At 40.8% G+C, this 22,427-nt stretch overlaps 1 protein-coding gene across 1 annotated transcript in view; it reads right to left on the bottom strand.

Annotated features, from left to right (window-relative positions):
• Positions 1-1,534: 1,534 nt before the first annotated feature.
• Positions 1,535-22,427, bottom strand: part of PHACTR3 (phosphatase and actin regulator 3) — a 107,661-nt gene continuing 86,768 nt past the window's right edge. Inside the window, exons 9-13 of the mRNA XM_054391739.1 lie at positions 9,407-9,462; positions 5,295-5,356; positions 4,328-4,468; positions 2,568-2,644; positions 1,535-1,574 (exon numbers count right to left, since the gene is read on the bottom strand). Of these exons, the coding sequence (XP_054247714.1) occupies positions 1,535-1,574; positions 2,568-2,644; positions 4,328-4,468; positions 5,295-5,356; positions 9,407-9,462 (376 nt within the window). The remainder of the gene's footprint in view (positions 1,575-2,567; positions 2,645-4,327; positions 4,469-5,294; positions 5,357-9,406; positions 9,463-22,427) is intronic.

Below are 22,427 nucleotides of genomic sequence, written 5' to 3'. Positions count from 1 at the left end.
TGAACTTGTCATTCTTCAGAGGGCCAAAACCTTGACTAGTGAAGAATGACAATTGCGTTATGCTGTTTGGAACTGGTCTGAAACATTCCATAAGATGGAAAACCTTAATTAAGATCCTCCTTTTGAAGGTTGATTAAAGAATCTGTATGATCTGTTGCACAATAACTGTAATCTTTTTCCCAACTGTCCCTGGGGAAAAAAAAAGCTTTAGGAAACATGTTTATTTCCTGCAATAAGTAGTCGTTTAATTAAAGAACAAAAGTAACAGGAATCAAAAATGCTTGCAGCTGTGATTCTGTTAGACATTATATAAAAAAGAATGAAATTATAATACATTAAATTAGTTTTTAGAGCATGAACTTGTGTTTTACAAACTAATTGTGGTAAGTTCAAAATGTCTTGTCAATGTAATACTGAATGACAGTGCGTCATGTCCATTATGTCATAGGCCTTGGAATGGTAAAGCCTGTACATGCACATCTCCTTTTCCAAGATAAGCTGCAAAACAGTTTAAAAGGAGTGTTAAAGGAGAGCAGTAGGTTCTTTCAAGTGGCTTTACTTCAGTCTTTTTTAGCAGATTGCCTCACTCCACAGGCCATCGCCCTTCTGACTTCCAAGCAAAGTACGTCTCTGCTGTTTCCTTCTGTACGTAAGTGCTGCAGAGGCTTCATCTGCAGAGTCCTTTCACATAAACATCAAGGTGTCCTGGACTGAACGTTAGGGAAAGACTCAGATATTCCCTGATGTGTGTCCAGCAGCAGTATCAAAAAGTAAAGACGGATTCTTCTCAGAAGAAAATTTCTATGGCCTGTGAAATCTAAGAGAAATAAGAGACATTTCTCAAACCACTTTGAAATTAAAAAAAAAAAACAAACTATAATTCTATAAAATTGTATGTTAGATAAAATCTGTAGGGTTTTTTTTTAACCAGTATTCATTCCGTTTAAAAGTACGGTAATGCTACTGAGCAACATTAGTGGCTTCATTTTTCACCTACACCTTTCTACAAGTATGCAATAACTGAAGTGCATTTATAGTTTAACCAGTTTGCAGGAATTTGGGGGTGCAAGCAAAAATACAGGTTGATTTTTGGTGGTTTGTTGTTTTGTTTTTTTTTTTTCCTTTTAGGAATTAAGTCACAGTTTGTCATTGGTAGAAATAGTCTTTATTGTGCAGTAATCTTGTGATTTTGTAAGAGCTAAGCAATGTGCAATACTAGGTTGATGTTTTGGAAAATATGAGGATATTGTGTTGCTTTAATGTACAATAATCCTCAGAGTCTGTCTGGAATATACTCCTGCTCTGTAGGCCTGTTCTTTTGGATGAGTTACGTAATTAAAGACACGATCATTTGTAATGCCTGAGCACTAATTGTAAATTGTAAGCCTGTTTAGCCCTAATATTCTAAACACAGATTTCAGAATACATCATTGTAATTTGTTTAAACTCCCCAGGTAGCCTCAATTAGAGAACATGTACCTCACTTTCAGACTTAAACCACTGCCATCCCCATTTGGTTTTTCCTATATTTCATTCACTGCAGTGATGGCTTGCCATAGACATCAATCTGAGTCCTGTAATGTTAAAAGAGCCCTAACAACTTCATTAATCATCTGGAATTATATAAATAGTGTGTTAATGTCTCAAGGTTTTGCCTAGACCATCTTTTCATTGAGCCTCCAAAGCTCACTGAAGCTGGGATTCATCCCAAGTTCCAGAACATGAGACTGCACACCAAGTTCCTTCATACTGTGTTAGGTTGCTTATCTTAGCAGCAAGCACACCTGAGGATGCTTGCAGCCATGGCAAGGGTACACTGTGCTCTCAGCAACTCCCAGCACTGTGTGTTTAAGAGCAATTGGATGTGCTCAAGAGACCTAACAAATTGTAGGAATTAACTGATTGCCATTTCAAATTTTCCTCTTGCTAACAAGGTCTTTTTGTAAGTAACAGTGACTGTGAAATCAACCTCACCTTTTTTTCCCCACTAAGAAAGGGAAATGAGTATTTTCATGCATGTACCTGTCAGCATTGCTGGCATGTGAGCCAAGCAAGCACGAGACTGCCTAGGCTCACATTGGCTCAGTAACTCCTGAGCTGCTGGACTGCCATCAAACATATTGGGGGGGATTGCACTCTTTCCATTAGCAGCTGGACCAACATTCAAGGGATACTGTCATCTACAGGCTGAATCTGCTAGAACAAATCCACTGAGAACATGTGTCTGTCTTCAGGCATAGGGATGGCTTGTCAGGCTGTATAGAACTGGGTATTTTTTAGTAGGGACATTGAAATGTTTGGAATAAGGAGGTTGCAAACTCAAGTACATTTAATTTCATAAATCTTCATCTAGTGCCTTAAGTTGGTTTTTGACTTTTTAAAAAGAATATTTTGACTAGGTTATATCCTACATGTAATATTCTGTTGTAGCTGATGATTTTTTTTAAAACAAAGTTTCGTTGGCATATTCTTCTCCCACATCTACCATGGGAAAGCAAAATCCACAGATCTGGGACTCAAGCAGACTGTTTTTAGCAAGCAGTAGAAATAAGAGCTGGAAAACTGACCTTGTCAAGTGTTTGCTTGAGGCGTGTACCTCCATTTCATTGCTTTTGTATTCATTTAGCTCTTTCCGAATTGCTGCCTAGGAATTGAAAACTGAAGGTTAACAGATGATTTTGTATGTACAAGCATTGTAAACCACCAGACTGCAGAGCAGAGCAAGAGTTTTCTAAAGCAGAAATAACAGGTACTGGGTATGGCAACGGCTACTCTGCCAGTAGAGGTGATGAATTTCGAGTTTGTACTGACTGGTGATAGGATACTTCCTATCATTCAGTACTGATTGCTGACAGGGGCATTTCTGTCTAGAAGCAATTCTGACAGGAGAATAAAACCACTCTGCTTATTGTCTCACTTATTTTAATAAGATTCCGCTTTATTAAAGATTAATAGAAGTTGCTAAGAAATGGATCAGCTGATCAACTGACTGCTATGGAATTTCCAGATGTGACATTTAAAAAATCAGGTTTGCCACAACTTGTAAATACCACTCCAAAATGTGCTGTGACCTGTAGCCAGAGAATTACACAATCTGCAATGAAGCAAAATGTCCCTCTTTTGGTGATTAATACAATGAAATTCAAGATTAAAAAAATTACAGCATTCTTTTGTTTCCATGGCAACTGAGTGAACTGGATCATATTAGTGCTTTTATGGATTCTTAGTGTAGTTTAGCCACCTACAATTATGAGGCTTGTGCCTCATTTTTTATGTTAGAGATTTAGCTTATTAAAAAAAGAATCAGGAAAAATAATGTCTTTGTCTACTCAAAGGCAAGATTTTCAACCACAAAGAAATGGTCAAACTCCTGACCCTGAATTCACGACTACATCACCAGTATACACATCTGAACTCTGACATTTTCTGCTTAGCTTATAAACCTGCCAAAGTAATGATATAAACCCAGTAAATGTAGGGAAAACCTTATTTTAATATGTAGTACGTGCAAAGAAAATTATTATGCCATTGATTAGTGTCTAATAGCTTATTCACTATTTTAGTGAGGTCAAGAGAATATATACTGTATTAGAAATACATTGTTCTTCTCCTAGGTAATCCCCTAAACCCATTTGTTAATGGAGAACGAAGTGTTTGTTCTCTGCATCTCAGACCAAATCAGTAAGTAATGATTTTGTATTTGCCATTTTACCCAGTAATTATTTTAGCATCTCTGCTTTTTCTATTTGCTTCAGCCCTAAAGTTTCAATGCTTATGCAAGCAACTGTTCTCCCTGGAATCATGCTGAACTATTTTTCTTACTACTTAAGGACCTAAATGTGAAAGTTAAAACAGGACATACACCAGCTGTATAACAGGTATGGGGTGGAACAAAACTGAGAGTTTGTGCTCATGAAAATGTAGGATCAAGTGACTCCTTGGACATTCACAGGAAAGAAGGAAGGAAATATCTGCATGTTTAGAAACCTAGTGGAGGATATTTGCATGTTTGGCACAAAACTTCCAATCTGAGGATAAATGTTAATACTGTATTGGCTGAAAATGTTTTTGAGTTGCAGTCCTAAAGCACCACTTTTTTTTTTTTTTTTTTTTTTAATGGGCTGTGTAGAAGCCTTTCTAGTCCAAAGCAGGCATGTCTATAAATTTTTTTTAATGACCATCTGCATGGTCAGTGTGCTTTTAGCATAAAAATAATGGTAACTTTTACAGAGATTAAATGCCCCAGAGGTTAAGTGTCTTTGCAGAATCTGATGTATAGACAAAGCAGGCAGAAAGCAGCAATATGCTACTGCAATTATGTCAGTACCTTATCTGCTGCTGATAGTCTTGTCCATGGTTTATCTGCTCGTCTGTCATAGTCCTGTGCTTTTGCCACTTCCACGTAATCACTGAATCGAATCAGGATCTTTCTGTCTCTTAGTTCATCAACTGTAGGTCTCTGGTTAAGCTGTATTAAATAGTTTTGCAAAATAAAACCAGTATTAATAACAAACATACCAATAAAATGTGAAACATTTTCTGTTTCCCACCTTTAGCTCAAGGTGCACTTAATGTATCTAGGAAAAAAAAAAAAAAACCAACCCTTGGAAATTCCAGAGAAAGAATCACCCCATCAGAGAACTGGTAGGAGAGTGATCATGGCTGAAATGGAGTGGTGGGCTACAGCAGAGTGGCTTTATAATGGACAAAAAAGGAAAATATTTTAACCTGGCCATTGATAAAATGCATTTCCAGTATGTAAAGGAATTGTAATGAATGTATTATAACCTGTGTACAGTGGTGTATGCTGCAGGGCTTTTCTACTGCAGTCAGCAGTAGATAGTCTATGTAAGGTTTTCAGGACTAGATCCTCTGCAAGAATTTCAATTTGGCTTTAACAAGTTATGACCATATTTGGCTTAGAATTCCAGTAGGGATTCCTTGGAACACAACAGTAACACAGTGGAGTTCTGATTCTGAGAGCACCTTGAATGCAAAGAGAAATGTAGTGTGGTAGCACACCTGGTGCTCAGCAGGGAGTCAGCTCTGCTGATTGCAATACAGAATGAAGGAGTCCTTTTCTAGCAATATAGTTGGAAAATCTGCAGTGTGCAAGCAAAAAGCCATATTCTGATTAAGTTTACGTTGTAAATATACTAAGTTTCATGTAGCTGAGACAAGGTAGATGTTTTTATAATTTACATTGCTAAGACACTGCTGCGTCTCTGGCTGGTTGATGTTATCTACATCAACTACATTTCTAAACACTAATAGAAGGTATTGCAATATTTTACCTTTCTTGTCAGTCTCTGTTTGATTTCCCTTCTTTCTTCCTGTTCTGTTTGATCATTTCGTTCTGTGGAGAATATAAAAAGAAAAAGGGTGACTTTACTCATGAGGAGCACTGGTATTTTTCCAAAGTTCCAGGCAATGAAAATTAGAGCAAAGAAATAGTAGCTAGTTCTTAGTTGTGGTTTTTTGTTAGCTCAGCACATCTCTCTGGTCCTCTATGAGAATCTATAGTTACTTCTCGGTACCACAGTGGTGCCAGTGTCAGCTTTTGCTGCGATTTAAACCCCCAAAAAAGATTTAATAAAGCAACAAGCAACCACACCAACTGTCCAACTGATAAATTTTAGAAGGAAAATAAAAATATTCCATAGTTAATCACCATTTTTATTTCTGCATATTGCTGGAGCCATTTATTGCTGTTTAGCTGCTGGAAAGACTTACTGCAGCTGCTCCAGGGAAACTATGGTCTTTCCTGCATAACCTTATTCTCAGGCTGCACCTTTAGATGGTCACACAGTCACAGCAGTTATCTCTGGCTTGGATGGCTTTTTTTCTTCTGCTGTTCATGCTATGCTTCTGACATTAGAACCTCTTCATCCTCATGGGGTTTTCTCTTGTAGTGTTCTGTTCTAACCTGAGCAGCTTTCCTGTGTGTTGTGCCTATTGACATTCAAGCCGTGATAACTCCTACACACTGGGGCTAAAAATAGCCTGAGTGCTGTAACACTGTGTGAAATGCAGCCTTTGCCTTGGGAAACCAGTTAATGGTGTTGCTATTTCTAGTACTATCTGTTACTAAATTAAGGCATGAGCCTATGATCTGAACAAAGCTTGAGACCTAGAGAAAAATGTTTAACCATTCTGAGATTCCTCTAGGTACTACTGTGAATTTTTATTACATCATTTGCATGAAGTATTTCCAGTGTTGAAGCACACACTTGATTTTTAATATGCCTCAAAAAAAAGTACTAGCACTGCAGATGGGTTTCCCAGATGCTATTTTTAGTAACGTAGCATTCTTCTCCTTTATTTTTATGCTCATTAGATTACACTGAAATGCATAATTTAAAATACAGAGTTGTGGGTAGCTACAACTGGTTATAGTAGAAATGTAAATCAAATTAATCTAAAATGCTCTAGTGTGCTATATTACAGTTTGGTGGCAAGGCAACAGAGAACAGGACAGCTAAATTTAGTGCTGTCAGGGATGAGCAGCTATTTAAAACTGGAATGCTTAAAAAGAACAGGCTTTAAAAAGCAGTGTTCTAAGGTGTGGAGATACCTATGGGAAGTTACTAATGCTTCATTCAGTTTTAATTCACCCCTTTAGATACTCCTATCTGCATGTTTTTAATAAAAGAATTTTCTGTGGCATAGTGCCTTTTGAGGGTATGACTGTGATATGAACTGAGAGAATTCCTAAAGCAAAGCCCCAAACACACATTTCTGATAAAAAACACTTTTCCAAATGTACTGAATGTGTATCATTACCCATTTCTGTAAGATATTTACTCAGCTTCAGTGCTTATTTCCAGCTTGAAGAAATAAAGGATTTCTTTTAGAAAAAAGGAACCAAGCTACGCTAGGAAATGCTAGCAAGGGTGCTGTAAAACTCAGGCATTATTACAGACCAACCAGAGAGATTTCTCCCAGCAACATCCCTGTGTCTGCACTTAGATCCATTCATTAGTGAGGGCTGGCTTCATAAATCTCAGTGGAGAGACACTCCCAATTATGAAGTAGCATGTGCAATACTGTAATTCATTTTGCTGCTCTCTGAGTTCTTCAGGGAGCTCTCCACTGTGCATGACACTAGAACAACTGTGTTCAGAAAGAAGCAGGGACTGTACTCTTAAAGCAGGGTGCTTTAAGAAAGACTGCTTTCTTGAATGGGAGCAGCAGCTTTCTGCTGAATACAGGAAGGACATGTGAATGCCTGGGTCACAATTTTAGTTCATCCTTCCTGGTAAACCAGCAGTGTTTCCACAGTTAAATGACTTAGATCAACAACATTCTATGAAAATGTCCGCTTTAAGTTTGCATTTTCTTAGTTTTATATCTCAGAAACATCACCCTAAGGGAGGTAAGAAGTTGTCCTTTTTTGTTTTTTTTTTTCATCTTACCAAGATTTGTTTTAAAATAACATAGTAGTTGCACTTAGGCACTTGCAATATGCTTCTCATTTTGATAGAGTTGTACAAATACAACTTACTGGTCCGTAACACAGCATTGGGGGTAGGACTGCTTCCCTTAGCTGTATGTATGAGGAACATCAAAGATAGCAGGAAACTTCTGATGCAACTGTACAAAGCCTTACAACCTAAGGGAGGTTGTAGTGATTTCACTGAAGGGCATTTGCACAGCTACAGCTTTGCATGTCAGACCCAATCCAGGTGATTTTTAAATTCCCTAATGAAAATGTTCATGGCCCTGTTAATAAAAGGAGACTTTAATAATTTCTAAATTCACTCACAGCTGAGACTAGAGTTGTTGCATCTGTCCACCCTTTTACAACTGGCACAGCTAAGTGATGACCTCAGCTTGGCACAAGACATATAGCTTTTCATGTAATGGAAAAGGTAAATAAAATAGAAGTGGTTCTGATCTCAGCTGAACCTGTGTAAAGCCTAAGCAACTGAGCTGAAGTCAATAAATTTGCTCCATGCTGGGAGCTCTTTAAATGAGATACAAATCTAGACCAGTATGTTTAGCTGGCATTCAGGAAATATCTTTAATTCTGCTTTATCTTCTTTCTGCTTTATCTCTCTCTAAGCTCATTATATGAATGTATTCAAACTTTTTATTATTAAAGCTGGTCAGTTTAACCCAGATTAAGGATGTAACCAGTACACTTCAAAAAGTAAACATAAAGGAACAGATTTTTTTCAGTAGAGATCAGCTTCCTTAGCCAGAAAAAAACCCAAAGGAACAGCTTTTCAGAGCTCTTAAGGCACTAACTCTTGAAAATCTGGCCCCACATATTTCAGAATCTCAGGTTACTGCTTTTCCTTGTCTGTTGTGCTAGGCAACTGGTGAGGTTAGGCCAAGTTCAGACAGTCACATTTGCAAAGAACATATCCTGCTTCTCGTTTTGCTCTGCACGTGTTAGATATATCTAATTTTACCATATGTGATGTATGCATTGGAACAGGACTAAAATGACTGATAAATATAAGTGGAATCCTTTTGTGTTAAAACTTGAAATGAAATCCCCAATAATTTCAAGGGCAAGACCACAAGGTTTTTTCTATCAACTAATAAGAAAGCTTGGAGACATTAAATTGTAGGTAATGAACTGGAGATAACTTTTTTCCCTAGCGAACTGCAACCACATTAATAACTAAAGATAAATTAAATAGCATAGGCAGCATTGCTTGTATGACATAAGCTTCTGTGGCTTTATATTTTATGCTTGTTTAATGAGAAACAAACTATTGTTCACATCATTCTGGTTTCTGTCTTTCAACACTAAACAGACAATGAAAATACCGACAGCAGAATACTTTGAGCAAATGGCCTCCCTTTTTCTGCTGTCTGAGACCCTAACTCAGAGGATTCCCAGCAATTGTAGGGAAAGGGATTATGTTCATCACTTGTTTGATCCCCAGGTCAGAACACCAATACTTGGGCAGACTTGCAAGTTTCTGCCTCTGGTTTACGTGAGAGATGTTGAGAACATTTGCATGGGGCAGCCTCTATAACAGGCCCCTAACAACTCTAATTTGTCAGAACTTGCTTGAAGAATCACTCCTCTGCAAGATCCTTTCTCTATGCATTTTAGCCTTGGTGGTCTTCAGTGTCCAGTTTGCCAAGACAAATGACAGTCCAATTGTCATTGCACTGTGTGACACTAAGATTGTGTTCCTAGACATCCATACCAGTGTAATCAGAATGGTAATTATTGGAAAGCCTAAATCTGAACAAGTCATTCTTTTCTCTACTAAATTGCTTACCTTTATCAAGTTGTAAATTCTGCTTCCTGCAGGATTTCAAACCCATGAGATGTAAGAAAGTGTTAGGTACAGAAAATAATCCCAAGTAATTGATTTATCTAAAAATATTATGTTCTAGAAATGCAATCACTGGTTTCACCAAACACACAGAAAATACTCACGTTTAAGGATATTTCTTCTTTCTAGCTCCTCAACAGCAGGTCTTTGGCTGAGTCGCCTGCGGAAAAACACCAAAATCACATTTTGTACCATGCCTGTTCCTTGGAAAGTCTGCAGTATTCTGAGTTCTGGTTGGTGTTTTCCTCAGGGAGGGGACTACACACTCCCTCTCCAAAACTCAGGAAGAAAAATATACAGGAATCCTGGCACCAGGATGCTTCCTTATATTATTTTTCCCAAAAGTCAGCAATGCAGGTAGAAGTTCTCTAGTTTGCTCTGCTGTCCGTGAAACACTTCTGCAGATTGTGCATCCTTTTCACCATGCTTTCCAGACTGTCAGTTGGAACCAGTGCTCTCCAATGGTTAAATTCACTCTTGAGAGGGTATTTAAGGTGGTTATCAAATCAGTTTCTTTTGTAGCTATCAGTCTCTACCTTTTAATGTCACGCAGCAGCCAGCTTCCTTTTCTCTAGTAACACTGATGGTGCACCCTGACAAAACGCAGACTTGCCAGGAAAAAAGCTTTCCCGTGGTTTCCTGACTACATATCTAGCAGACCAATCCAGCAGCTCTTCTCCTGCCTGCTGAATAAAATTCGTGTGCTGCTCACAGCCTCATGCTGTCTGAACGGAGTGTCTTGTGCAGTTTCACCTCCCCTTTTCAGTAGTGCTGCTTCAGGATTGAGTCTTCAAATCATATGATCAGTGCCACAGTGATTTTATTCTGCATACTAAATGAGACTTCCCCAGGAGACACTGCTAACGTCTGCAGAGAATCTCAGGTAACTGAACCCCTCCCCTAGGCACACACACACACACACACACACACACACACTGCATTTGCTTGCTTTCAAGTAATCATCTAGCAAGCAGATCGGAAAGAGTTTACGATGATTTCTGGCTTGCCTTCTGGCAGCGTTAAGGATTCTCATCGTCTCCTTTCCAGCAGATGTTGCCAAGCCAGAGATGAAGTTACAGAGACAAAGAAATACTCAGAGCAGAGACCACACTGCAAACCACTGCTGCAGTAGTTATCCCTTTATTGTGTATAGGGAATAAAGGAATGATTATCAAGTGATGCAAGAACAAGATCTACATCTTATCAAATACAAAAGAGACAAAAATAATGAAGTAATTGTTAACAGGCTGCAATGGAACTGGTAAAAGTAACTGATTCTCATTTCTCCTTGCTTTTTAAGCCTTGCCAAATATACCTTCAAAATCAGTTCTCTATTCATATGTTATCAGAATAGCAGCCCAAAATATGATTGCAACTCCTTATCCTTCTTAAACTAATTTCCCTGAGATCACTGGGAAAGCTGTCATCTCTGGCAACAGGAAAGCATCACAACTACTGTACCAGATTTACACCCACAGAAAACTTAAGATGAGAAACTCTTCAGCCTACAGCCTCTCATGCTTTCTACCTAATATCATATCACCTGAAGTATTTCTCCTGGTCTCTGGATTTCTCTTTGGAGTAATGGTCAGCAGTGGAATAATCCAAACTGAAACAGGAATGATGCTGAAATACCCTGCTAAAGGCTTTAACCATGTATTTTCAATTCCTGTTACCCTTGGACTCCTCTCTCCTCCCTCATTTCCCTGTATTGACTCAGAAATTATACAACTCTGGCTAGGTTTTGTTTGAAAGAGATTAATGTGTGTTTTATAACATAAGTCAGGGGAGAATGACTTACTCAGAGAGCTTATCTGCAGATGAAAGGTCCACCCCACCTGCTGCTCACATGCCTCTCTCTCTAGCCATTCTTAATTACAGCCCTTCAATAAGAGATTTATAGATTCTCCCAGAACGTGTACAGAAGCCCCTTTTAAACTGGGGGATTAAAAGCCTAACAGAAATGATAAAAGCAGTGCCTATGTATATGAAGGCTCTTTGTTTTCTTCTTTTTTTTAAATTTTTGTACATATAGTTAAAATATGCAGGTACAATATGTAAAACCTCGTTTTCCTTTTGGCTTTTATAAATACACAGACCGCCACTGATCCACTCCTGGAATTTGCTTCCCCATTAGCTTAAATCAAGGGATGCCAGAGCTGAACTGGCAGTGCCTCAGTCAAGGTGACTGCAGCTGCCTCAGGAAAACTGTGCAGAACTGGAGGCACCAATGTCATGTCCCTGTAAATAATGTTCAGATACAGTTCAGACAGTTCACTGTACACATGTCAGTGATGTTCCAGACCAAAATCTGAATAATGCTAAAGCAGTTACCAGGGTGGGCCAGGGGCACGCAACACTACATAGACAGCTACTTCTTAAGTTCAGAAAAATAACAAAGTTTTGTGTTATTGCTATTCTGTGCAAAAGCAAGCAATAAATTTTCAAGCACCTGGTGTTCTTCAGCTGTCTGAGATTTGGGGAGAGTTCTGGGAGTATTTTCAGATTATCTTTAGGATGTTTTCTCCAGTGATTTGGCCTCAGAAAGGTAAGTGGATAAATATGTATGTTGCCATCTCTCAAAGCCAAAGACTTTGCCTCTGCAGTGTTACTGCTGAGGGTGGGAAGTGCTCCTCTCATTGCAGGTTAGCTCAGTCACTTGTGGCTCACCCCGAGAACATCCTGCAGGCCATGTGCATTCTTGGTCTCAAAGTACCCTGGGCACAGAGAGTCTGCACATGGCCTGGAGATACTTGGTTTTTTCCATGAAATGTGCACATGGAAATGCAATGATGTCCATGCTGGCTCTGAGGGGAGTAGTAAATCTCCATGTGTCTGGCTGTTTCCCTTGACGTACTTGTGCAGTGTCTAATTGTAGCCAAGCAGGCTGCCCGGGGAGATAACGAGTCCTGCCCATACCAGCCTGATGGGTGGGGAGGTCTCTGATGGCTGGGCTGCTGGAGTGGGCTGCAGCCCTCCACTGCAAGTGTCTGGTTTGAGGACCTATTAATTAACGTTTGACACATGCACAAGCACAGATGCTGGAGTTTGGCTTCAAGGGGAAAACCTCTAATTGCTACTCCCCTTTGGAGCAAAGTCACATGTTCATGAGCCCAGTGACTCTCACATGTTCCTGTCACTGCTGATCAATAGATCAATATTTACTTTGCACAGTCAGATTGTTTTCTTCACATTCAAGGAAATGAATGTACTGGTACCAGCATCACACCAGGGTTGATAGTATTATCTGTTACAGGTGACTGAATCTTCAGCAGTCTGAGGATTTGCATGTCACTAGGATCCCAGGGTATGCTATCAGATGGGCAATGCATCAACATGTCCTACAAGCAGGAGAAGCTGCCAAGTTCTCTGTCCTCAGAGTTAACCTCAGCAGTGTCTGCTTTGTCCATTGTGGGAAATGCATCTCAGCAAAGCCACAAGCTGGCAGGTATGGGCACAGAATAGCTGATGAGAGACAGATTTGGAATAGGTACAGCCCACCTCAAAGTGCTTGGGTCTGTGCTGATTTCCCATACCTCAAACAGTCCTTCCTTTCTGGCTTCTCTTATTATGCAGTCTCATCTGCCTAGCAAACCCTAGCAAGCATTCAGTGGAATCCAGTGCATAAAATTTTGTGTTCTTGGTTTGTGGGGTTTCTTATCTGTCCCCAAAATGCGTTCCTTTCTTTCCCAAATATGCTTTTGCATAAAGTCTGTCTCATAGTAACTGTATGTATGATTTTCATAAAATTGGATTTCTTTTGGATTTGTAGCTGAAGACAAAAGACATACTACATACTTCTGAGTCCTGGTTCTGGTCTAAGTTAGATCCATGTGATTCTAATAAGCTTCTACAAAAGCAGGGGTGCAGGGACACGTGCATATGCCTGTGGACTCTGGGCTGACAAGTGAGCAATCAATCCAGCCTTCAGTAAGTGTGCTGTAGCCAGCAGCAATTGCATTGATTGTCTCTTGTGACAGGTGGCTTTGCAGATAGAGTTGGGAAGGGAGGTGATGGGGAGGATCCCTCTCACAGGAGAGCTCCAATCCAGGCAAAGGGAGGAGAAATGGGTGTGCCTTGTGCTTGTTCCCCATAAAGCAGCTAGAGTCTACTACCCATCAGGAGGTAAAGGCTCTGCCACTTAAATTGGCATCTCTGTTACCAGAACATCATGTTCAATTCAACAAGAAGTTTATTTTCATCCTTCGTATAAGTAGCTGTGAAGAGGATGTGTGCCAGAGCTTTGAGTCACCCACACACTGCTCTGTGGCAGTGCAGTACTGCTTTCAATATACAGTTATGGGTAGTAGTAAATCTTTGGTAGGAGGGACTTGCCTTCTACTGTCTGTACAAAATTAGAAGGCAGACACTGAGACACAAGCTTGTTTTTACCCCAAGGTAATTCTGGAGCGTGTAAAAAGTGGTAGCTGGGTGATGTGCCAGCATTTCCCATAACGCGATAGGCTCTCTGCCATTCTCTGATAGTGGGAGGCTACAGAGCAGTGTGAAAAGGGTAGGGTAGATTCTGAGAGTTGCGTACAAAAACATTACTGATTTAAAATGGCCCCATATTTGTGTCTATGTTCCTTCACAAACTATTTTTTGCATCCCAATACAAAACCTGCCTTTGCATGTCCAGTAGAAGACACTGAATAAATGCAGAGGCCAAATACATTGCCTTAATTACCTATCTGATTCCTTTGTTTGGCCTTTAGTTCTGTCTGGATTTTCAAGGCTGCAAATCAGAAAGCATTCAGTTAATTATGTTGTCACTCATCTCCCAGGCAATTACTGTTGTCCACCGTTATAATTTTTGTGATATAAGCCCTGCAATATGGAGTTCAGATTTCAGTTGGAAAAAAACCCTAAATACTTGCCCAGGATGACCCCTGTATGATAACCCTCTGTCCCTGAACAACCTCCATCCTTGTGACAGGCTTCTTATTGTGTCCTGTAAGTGATAAGCACTCTGTGGGCTGAAATACACCAACAGAGCCAGGAGCTAATTATGTGAGAGGATTCAAATGGAGAAGGCTTTACAGTAATCACTCTTTTCACCACCTGTGAAAGTCCCACTCCATTTGACCTTTGGTTTCGTAGTTTTCTCACTGTGTGAGGAAGAAAGGCCAGACAGCTGGAAAGCAGAGCCTGGCTCTCAGTTCAAAGGCCTGATGCAAAGCTCAGTGAAGGTGATGAGCATTCTTCCATCACCTTCAGGAAGCTCTTGCTTTCAGACCTCTCTCAACATGCAGTTGAAGACTTTTAGAAGGATGTTGTGGCACATTGCAAGACCAACATTACATATGCGTTGTCATTTTTAGCTGAGCTAATGGTTAATATACAAGAAGTAACCCACCTACACTGGGGTGTAGTGTAATAACTGCTTATTTTGGAACAGGAGCTTTCTCCTCTCCCATCCATCTGCTCCCCCACTCTGCAGTTTAGCAGAGCTGCTAGACAATGGATCTGTTTTGTTTGTAATAGAATTACAATATTTAATCATCAGGGTGACAAAAGTACAACTGATTAGTCAGACGTGCTCAAAGTCTGTAGTTTGATCAGCGTTGCTTTTGGTAGCAATGTCAGCATGAGCAGTGCTACCACTTGCTCTTGCTTCTGCTTTGCCTTGCAGCTGGGCAAAGAACTGGCTTGGGGAATACATTCAAGTTAAAAATAGCTCAGTCAGAAAAACTGCTGAAAGAACATCCTCTCCAAATAAGAGTACAAGTGGTGCAGACTTCCAGTGCTGCTCCTCTGCTGAAGTCTGGTGAGGGCTCAAGGCTGTGTATATAAATGTATGTTGAAGGGTCTTCCTACTGAAACCACATGCTGGTTATCATCTGGGTCACACTGTGCAGGTCACTGAAAATAGTGAATAATATTTCATTGCAAACCAATAGAATTTTTTATTAATTTTCTCTCTCTCTCTCTGAGGCAGAAGTAAAATTTGAGCACAGAAAAAAAAAAAAAGGGCAATTTTACACATCTCAGATTTGGGCAGATTGAGAACATTGTGTGTTTGATTCTTCAGGACAAGCAAACACAAGCAATCCTATAAATCCCAGGGTTTTAATTCTATCCCATTATGTATGTATTGCCATTGTATTATTTTAAATAAAGACATCTGCCACTGCTGAAGTGATATTAAAATCAACTCTGACAGCAACTGCTTGAAGCAGCAGTAGGAGGCTGCAAGTCAGTCATTAGTAGACAAGAAGCATATCTTAGCCTAATGGTGGGGACTGTCACTTCACTGAGACTCCCAACACCTCCCAATACTCCTGGGTGCTTACTGGGTAATGATATGGACAAAAAGAAACAGAGAAAAGGGGGAAAAAAAAGAAAAGAAAAGTTGGGGTTTAACTTCACTGTATAAAATATGCCTAATATAGTGCTTGATCTCATCTAGGGTGACTGAGGCTGGCTTGTCAGCAACCCATGAGCCCTATAAAAATAAGTGTCTGCAGGCTCATGACTCAACTTCCTGGGCACTAAGGGATGCAGTTTTAGCCAGTACAGTCAGAGAGAACAGGGACAGGAGGACAGAAAGACATGTCAGTTTGGACTGTAGCACTAGCTATGTTTCAGACTCCATCAAACAGGGATACTGTATATGTATGGAATTGTCCCAGAATGTCCTGAATTCATCTTGGCTGCTCACTGTTGCACAGCTAGTGTTAAGACCCTGCAATATTGTCCACTTAACCTACAAACAGTTGTTCCTACCAACAGATGCCGCTACAATGTGCAACTGTGGGATTTGGGTCACTGGAAGAAACCACAGCTTTGGATTTGCAGAGCAGACAAAGAGATATTGGTATGTATAGCTTGTCAGCCTGCCTCTGCTGACTGTTTGTAAATTCTCCTCCACCCACACCACAGTTTAATGCAAAATTACTAGAATGGCTGTTCTTGCCATGGATACAAGCTGCTGAAAACTTCCCCATGCAGTGTGAGCTCTGGAGAACACACTTCTCTCTTCCCTCTAACCTCTGTTTGTATACAAAGGGCCCTTTGGAAATCTGCACACTCTGTGAAGTGGCAAATAAATATCTGCAGCCACATTTGCCATTGCAAGATACTACATAAAACAACAGCAAGGATTTACCCCAGAGCTTAGTGGTATCAAACTGTGTCAGCCTACTAACCCAGCAGCTTCACACCCTGCCAGGAGAGGGCATGCTGTTGTACCTTGCAAACTCTACGCCAAGGGACAGCTTTCTTAATTACTGAAGTAAATCAAGGCAAAGGCAGTGCTCTCTTGGCTTTGTGCAATCCCCAGAGGAAAAGAAAAAAACAACACTAAGCGGTAGTGATTCCTAAAGTTACAAATGCTTCTGGGATAGACAGTCCCTGCTGGGACCATATGTGTAACTGTACCCCTGCCACCAAATCACAGGAATCTCTCTGGGAACACTCTCCCTGGCAACATTAGTACTTTCTAGTTCTCGCCTGTCACTTGCCCACACAGCATCTCCAAAAGGATGGGATATCCCTCCCTTCAGCTAGCACATCACCATCTGGTGTACTATTTTCTGTTTCTCTCGTGCACACTATTGTTAGCCCAGCGTTCTTCAGCACAGAGCTAGACCAACAGCTTGCCATCAGCACAGCGTTAACCAAGGCTGGCCAGAGCCACACAGCCTTTGCCCACAGTGTGGTCTGAATCCTGCTTCTTTCCTGCATTCCCATTTATTTTATAACATTTTGCTTTTTTAAAAAAAAATTTTTTTTTTTTTTTAAGTTATCAGCTGATTGTCATTGCAAACAGTGTTCCTACTATCAGCACACAGAAGGAATGAGGACTTCTACAACGCAAAGAGATGGCCCAAACACTCTGTAGGGGTGTGAGTCCCCTGGTCACAACAACAGGAATAATTCTGTAGTTACTCCACCAGCAGATCTCACAGTGCAAAGTTGGTCTGTATGGCTATCTCTATTGTACAGGATAGGAAAACATGGCAAAGTGTTTTGTCTGGAAAATCAGACTGGGAGATCTCCAGGGGATTCACTTTCCCACTGCAAATGGTGTTTCAGTGACTCTGTTTTCCTGTATTTCTAAATGGAGCTAGGTAAGGAGTGTGATTTGTCACTTGGTGCCACAAAGCATGGTGCTGAGCATTACAGACAGGCTAACTTACATGAAAATGCAGAGAGGATTCGAATGGAGAAATGGCATCCCTGCATTGTCTGCTATTCCCCAAAGCTTTTTGGGACCCTACCTAGTTCTGTGTAGGATCCTGTGTTCAGCTAAGGTAGTATAAATCCAATAAGAGCTTGCTGGCTGATTTCAGTCAGGACAGAACATTCTAAGCTTTTGGTTATCTGGATTGCTCAGCTGAATAACATGGAAGAATTTAATTATTTAGCATTTCTCGTTGACCTGAACATTCAGCTTTGACATTACTGCTATGATTTGTTGTGATACAACATGTGCTGTCTTCTACTGTCAAAGTGCAAGGCTGTGACACTAAACCTGTGTGAGGTCTCTGTGCTCTTGGGAAAGGATTCTATTTTACCACATCCACGTCTCCTTGGAGTTGCTGTCTGTCTGCTGAGTGACTGCTAGAAGAGGGCTAAGCTAAGCAGAGCAAGGTAAAGTGACAGTGACTTTATCAGAGTTAGAACAGGCCTTGACTAGAGGCTAGTGACCTCCAACATACAGTCATTTTCTAGGCTTTTGAAGCATGTTTTTTGTGTTGCTGCTGGTGCACAGCAAGTCTCTCATGTGCTACATTTAAGTGCTGGGTTTCTAGTCCATCATGAAGTCCTTGCTAAGCTCAAGCTTCCTGCTCTGATCATCTTTGGTATTTTCACAGAGCTGTCTTTCTCTATTATCTTCTTCCTTTATGTTGTAAACAGACTGCAAAAACTTTTTAAACTCAGTGGCATAATGCCTATAAATATAACTCTCCTTACCACATTAGTACTGGTTTGTTTAACCTTTTCTTGAGAAGGAGGTTTTTCCCCCTGTGGGTGCCATTTGCAAGTACTGCAGCCACTCCCTGTGTTAATTACAATAATAAGGCTGCAGTGGAGCCTGGCTAGAATATGGCTGTTGCAGACACCTACAATTAGCCTGATCTCTTTGCAATAGACCAGCTGTTAGCTGGAGAGACTGTTGTGAGATCCTGGCTTTTAATATTTTTTTTAACATGATTTCTGAAAAACTAATGAAGTATTCATTCCAAATTTAATTTGCTTAATGAATATGATCATCTCAAGCAAATGACAATGGCTGTTCATCTGTGAGCCATGCACCCATGATTTTTGAGGGCTTTTCTTCAGCAGCTAGGCACTCAGGTTTTCATTCTGGTGTTTGTCTCTTGAGCAAGTTTTATTTTGTATAGTTTTAACAAAATAACTGTCACATCTTTGTACAGCAAGGGACTAACTAGATAGAAGTGACTTCTTTCTAATGCAGTTTAAGATCCAGATTTTACCAACATGCTGAGTTTTCAAGCAGGTGTGTCTTCCTAGTTACCTTGATACAGTCCTCTGCATAAGTGGACTTTAAAACAGAAGGAGGTCCTGAGGCTCCAAAGGTCTTGCCTATTTCTTTTTCATTTCACTGGATAAATACTTCACCTTGGATTGATAAATGTGGGAGCCCTTATTTGTCTTTTGGTGTGTTACATGCAACAGCTAAAGAAAATACATGAAGGGAGAGTGCTCCCCTGGGGAAAAAAAAACTCTCTCCAGAGTCTGGAGAGGTCAAGAAAATAATGCTGACCACTTGGATGAGCTAATTATCCTTAAAAACAGATACTGAAGGAAACTTTCAGTGCTCTGTTTCACCCAAGTAGCTCCCAAGCTATACAAGCAAACAAGAACACCCTCCCTCCCCAGACCTGCAGCTTGCCAGGGGACAGGCAATGGAATCAAAAAGATTCAGCTAGAACTACATTTTAATAAATAATACAACTGTACAATATTTATTAAGTAGTGCTTAATTAAAAACAAGGACCTTCTGTTCTGATTGGTTTCTATCCTTCTGTGCCCCACCCCTGCTCCCCCCCCCCTATATTCTAAATATTTATTTCTTTCATTTTTCACCCCATTCACCTTCTCAAAGGTTATTTCAAAAAGGTAGAAACTGCACTAGGCTGACCCAGTTTTTGTGTATGAAAGCAGCAAGCCCAAGCCTCTGATTCATGAGGGGAATGAAGATCTTGAATGAGCCAAGCTAAAGAAGTTGTGCTTAGAGCTGCAGGAGGAGGAAACTCTAGTAATTCTAGTATTTGAAGGGCCAGCAACTGCACTGTATGAATTGCAGTTTCCTTGGATCACATGTGGTGAGCCAGTTCTTGGAAGAGAGTCCAAAAATATGCTCGAATTCCTCATGCAAAGGTGCAGATGACTCATCTGACAGCACTGCCCCATAAATCAGCGATAACGTACGGCAGTGGTACCAGCCATATGCCCTCCAGTATGGTGTGTGCAAATGTCACACTGCACAGTAAGGAAGCTTTCTCTCTTCCCTTCCCTGAAATGAAAGCCACACTACAGATTTTGTGGGCGAAGTGAATTTTGTCCACTTGGGCATTCTGCAGGCAACTCACAACAACAGTTACGGTGAAACACATTTATATCCAGTCTGCATACAGATTTGGTTAAGTTTAAAAGGAGTACCAGCAGGAGAAGCAACACAACAGCAAAACTCCTCCCCTCTCTCCTTTGTTCTGGAGTGCTTTCAAGCGGTAAGTCTGAAACTGAGTCTGTTAAAACTGAAAAACATGCAGCAAAACCCCTTTCTGGATGAAAGTTTGCTTACACCACTTCCTAGTCTTTCAGGTACCCACTGTCCATCCTATCTTGAATTAAGTGCTTGGCTTTAAGTGCATGAAACATTTTTTTCTCAATTTCATTAACAGATCTAAACCGAAAAAAACCCATCCTGAATAATCTCAGTAATGCAGCCACCATCCCCACAAATGGTGAGGGCTGCCAGCATGAATGCCTGAATCCCTGCTCAACCCTTGGGTTATCAGTAGCTCACAACTGCTATAGCACCTTGTTCTGGTCTTGTTTTTGTCATAAAGCAGCACAAAGGGTTGTGACAACCAGAGTAGCTTACTTTGGTCCCTATTGACCAACCTCTGCAAATTAAATTAAAGTAATTTCTTTCTGTAATTACTTGTACCACAGATCCAAACTAGCTTAAGGACCTGAATCATAATCCTGTGTAAGGTAAGGCATTACAGAGCATTACTGGCTTCCTGCAGATTTCCATTTTGGTTTATGACTGCTTGTCACTGTACAGAGCTGGGGCCCAGATCTCCAGGCACATGTAGATGCCTGATTTCTGGGAGAGAATCTGAGCCTCAACACATGCTGCTATTTGTAGGCATTTTGGCAGGGCAAAACATGTGTACTATATGATTTCTTAAAAATGTTTTTTTTTTCCTTATTTAATTACACTGGCTTTAGCAGTTTTCCTGCATGTTTGTTTACAGAATTATGCTCTCTTGTGATCCATTATAGCTTTCTGAACCCTGATTTTTTTATTCTGGTTTCAGGTGTGCCACTTATGCCAGAAGACCTATTCAAGGAATTGATTCAGTGTCCCAGAAAAGGCCCTGGATTCCTCTCTGTGTTTACACCTGCTGCTCTGCTCTTCCCCCTTCCCTGCTGTGCACTGACCTCCTGCCCTCGCCCTTGCCTTGCTGTGCCTGGAAAACATGCCTGATTATGAATTCCTGGTACTGGAGCCAGAGAAATAGAACCTTATAACACAAGGAGTTTGTGTCTTCCCAGAAGACTATCTCTCATCAGCTGTGTCCTAGTCATGTGAAACTTTTTCTTGCCCCCAGGCAGAAGTAACTGCTCTCTGCAGTGACACCTCTTCATGTCTGTACAAATAATACCCAACATTTTTAATAAGACATGTCTGTTGAATCCTGAGCATAGAAACTCCCTCTGTGAGCAGCTTTGAGTCAGGTGCATGTTGTTCCAATCAAAACCGAACACACAGGACTAAGTCCTCTTGGTGCAACCCTTTATAAATTAATTAGTGTGTTCAAAAATTCTTGCCAAGCATGTCGTGGGCTGGTCTGAGACAGCAAATTGCTCTTTCTGGTTCAGCTGCAGATCACAGCTCTTGCCCAGAGCTGATAAGGGTGCTCCATAATTAATTGTGCGTGCACTGTGCTTCATTACTGAAGCAAGCAAGCACCTCTGGTTAAAGAGCTTCTGTCCAGAGGGCCCGTTATGATCACAGGCTCAGAGTGGTTAGGTTTGTTACTTGCTGATTAGAGATTCACATTGGTGAAGTTCATTCTGTTTTTGCAAGTGTAATACCTGAATGGGAGCTAAGGCTGCCTTTCCCAAGAGCTCTTCAGTTTTTAAGATAATGGGAAGGGTAGTCACGGTATGGCATGTACAGTACTTGAACCTCTTCTAATACATGTATTTGAGCTGCAGCTCCCTGGAAAGCCCTGTAAACAAGAGCCTAAACTGACTCATTGCTTGGAGATGTTAACAAAACTTGAGTTTTCTTCCTTTCTTCCTGATTTTTGTCCTTGACGACTGTCTCGGTGTCTGCTGAGAGTTACTGTAAACCTCAGCCCCCTTGTCTGTAAAGCCAGTGCTGCTGTCTGTCACCAGGTACATCACAGGGCTTCCAACTGTGTGCCACTGCCTGACACCAAGGAAGGGAAGAGGAAATATTAATATCTATCAGATCTGAATCCTGGAGGCAGCTCCAAAAAACCCCAGCTATCACTTGCACCTCCCCCATTCTTCCCATCCTTTCCACTGTGTCCTCCACAATATTTTTTACTTTTTATGCAGCCTGAAAAGCAGAGCCTGTAACAGAAAAGGGACAAAACAGAAAAAACATCCCAAATCCTCACACAGCACCAGGTTTAGGAAGAGCTTGGGCACTGTGCAAGCTGTTAATAAAATACTACAGCCACATGCAGTACCCCCACGCCCCCAAGCTGGTCTCTGCTGCCAGCAGCTCATCTTGCTGCCTAGTGCAGAGCAAGGAGAACGGGAGACTCCCTCGGCTTACACACACGCCCACAGAATTAAATTGGAGCTCTATATATAGCTCCTGTCTCCTGTGAGGAGCTGAGGCTTCCACAGACGCCCACGCTGTGCTCACTGGGGTTATTTTTAGCA

This window comes from Indicator indicator, chromosome 24 (assembly GCF_027791375.1).
Source record: "Indicator indicator isolate 239-I01 chromosome 24, UM_Iind_1.1, whole genome shotgun sequence".
In the NCBI taxonomy this organism is placed as follows: Eukaryota; Metazoa; Chordata; class Aves; order Piciformes; family Indicatoridae; genus Indicator; species Indicator indicator.
The sequence above is the reverse complement of the archived record's forward strand: the minus strand, read 5'-3'. Positions and strand labels throughout refer to the sequence as shown.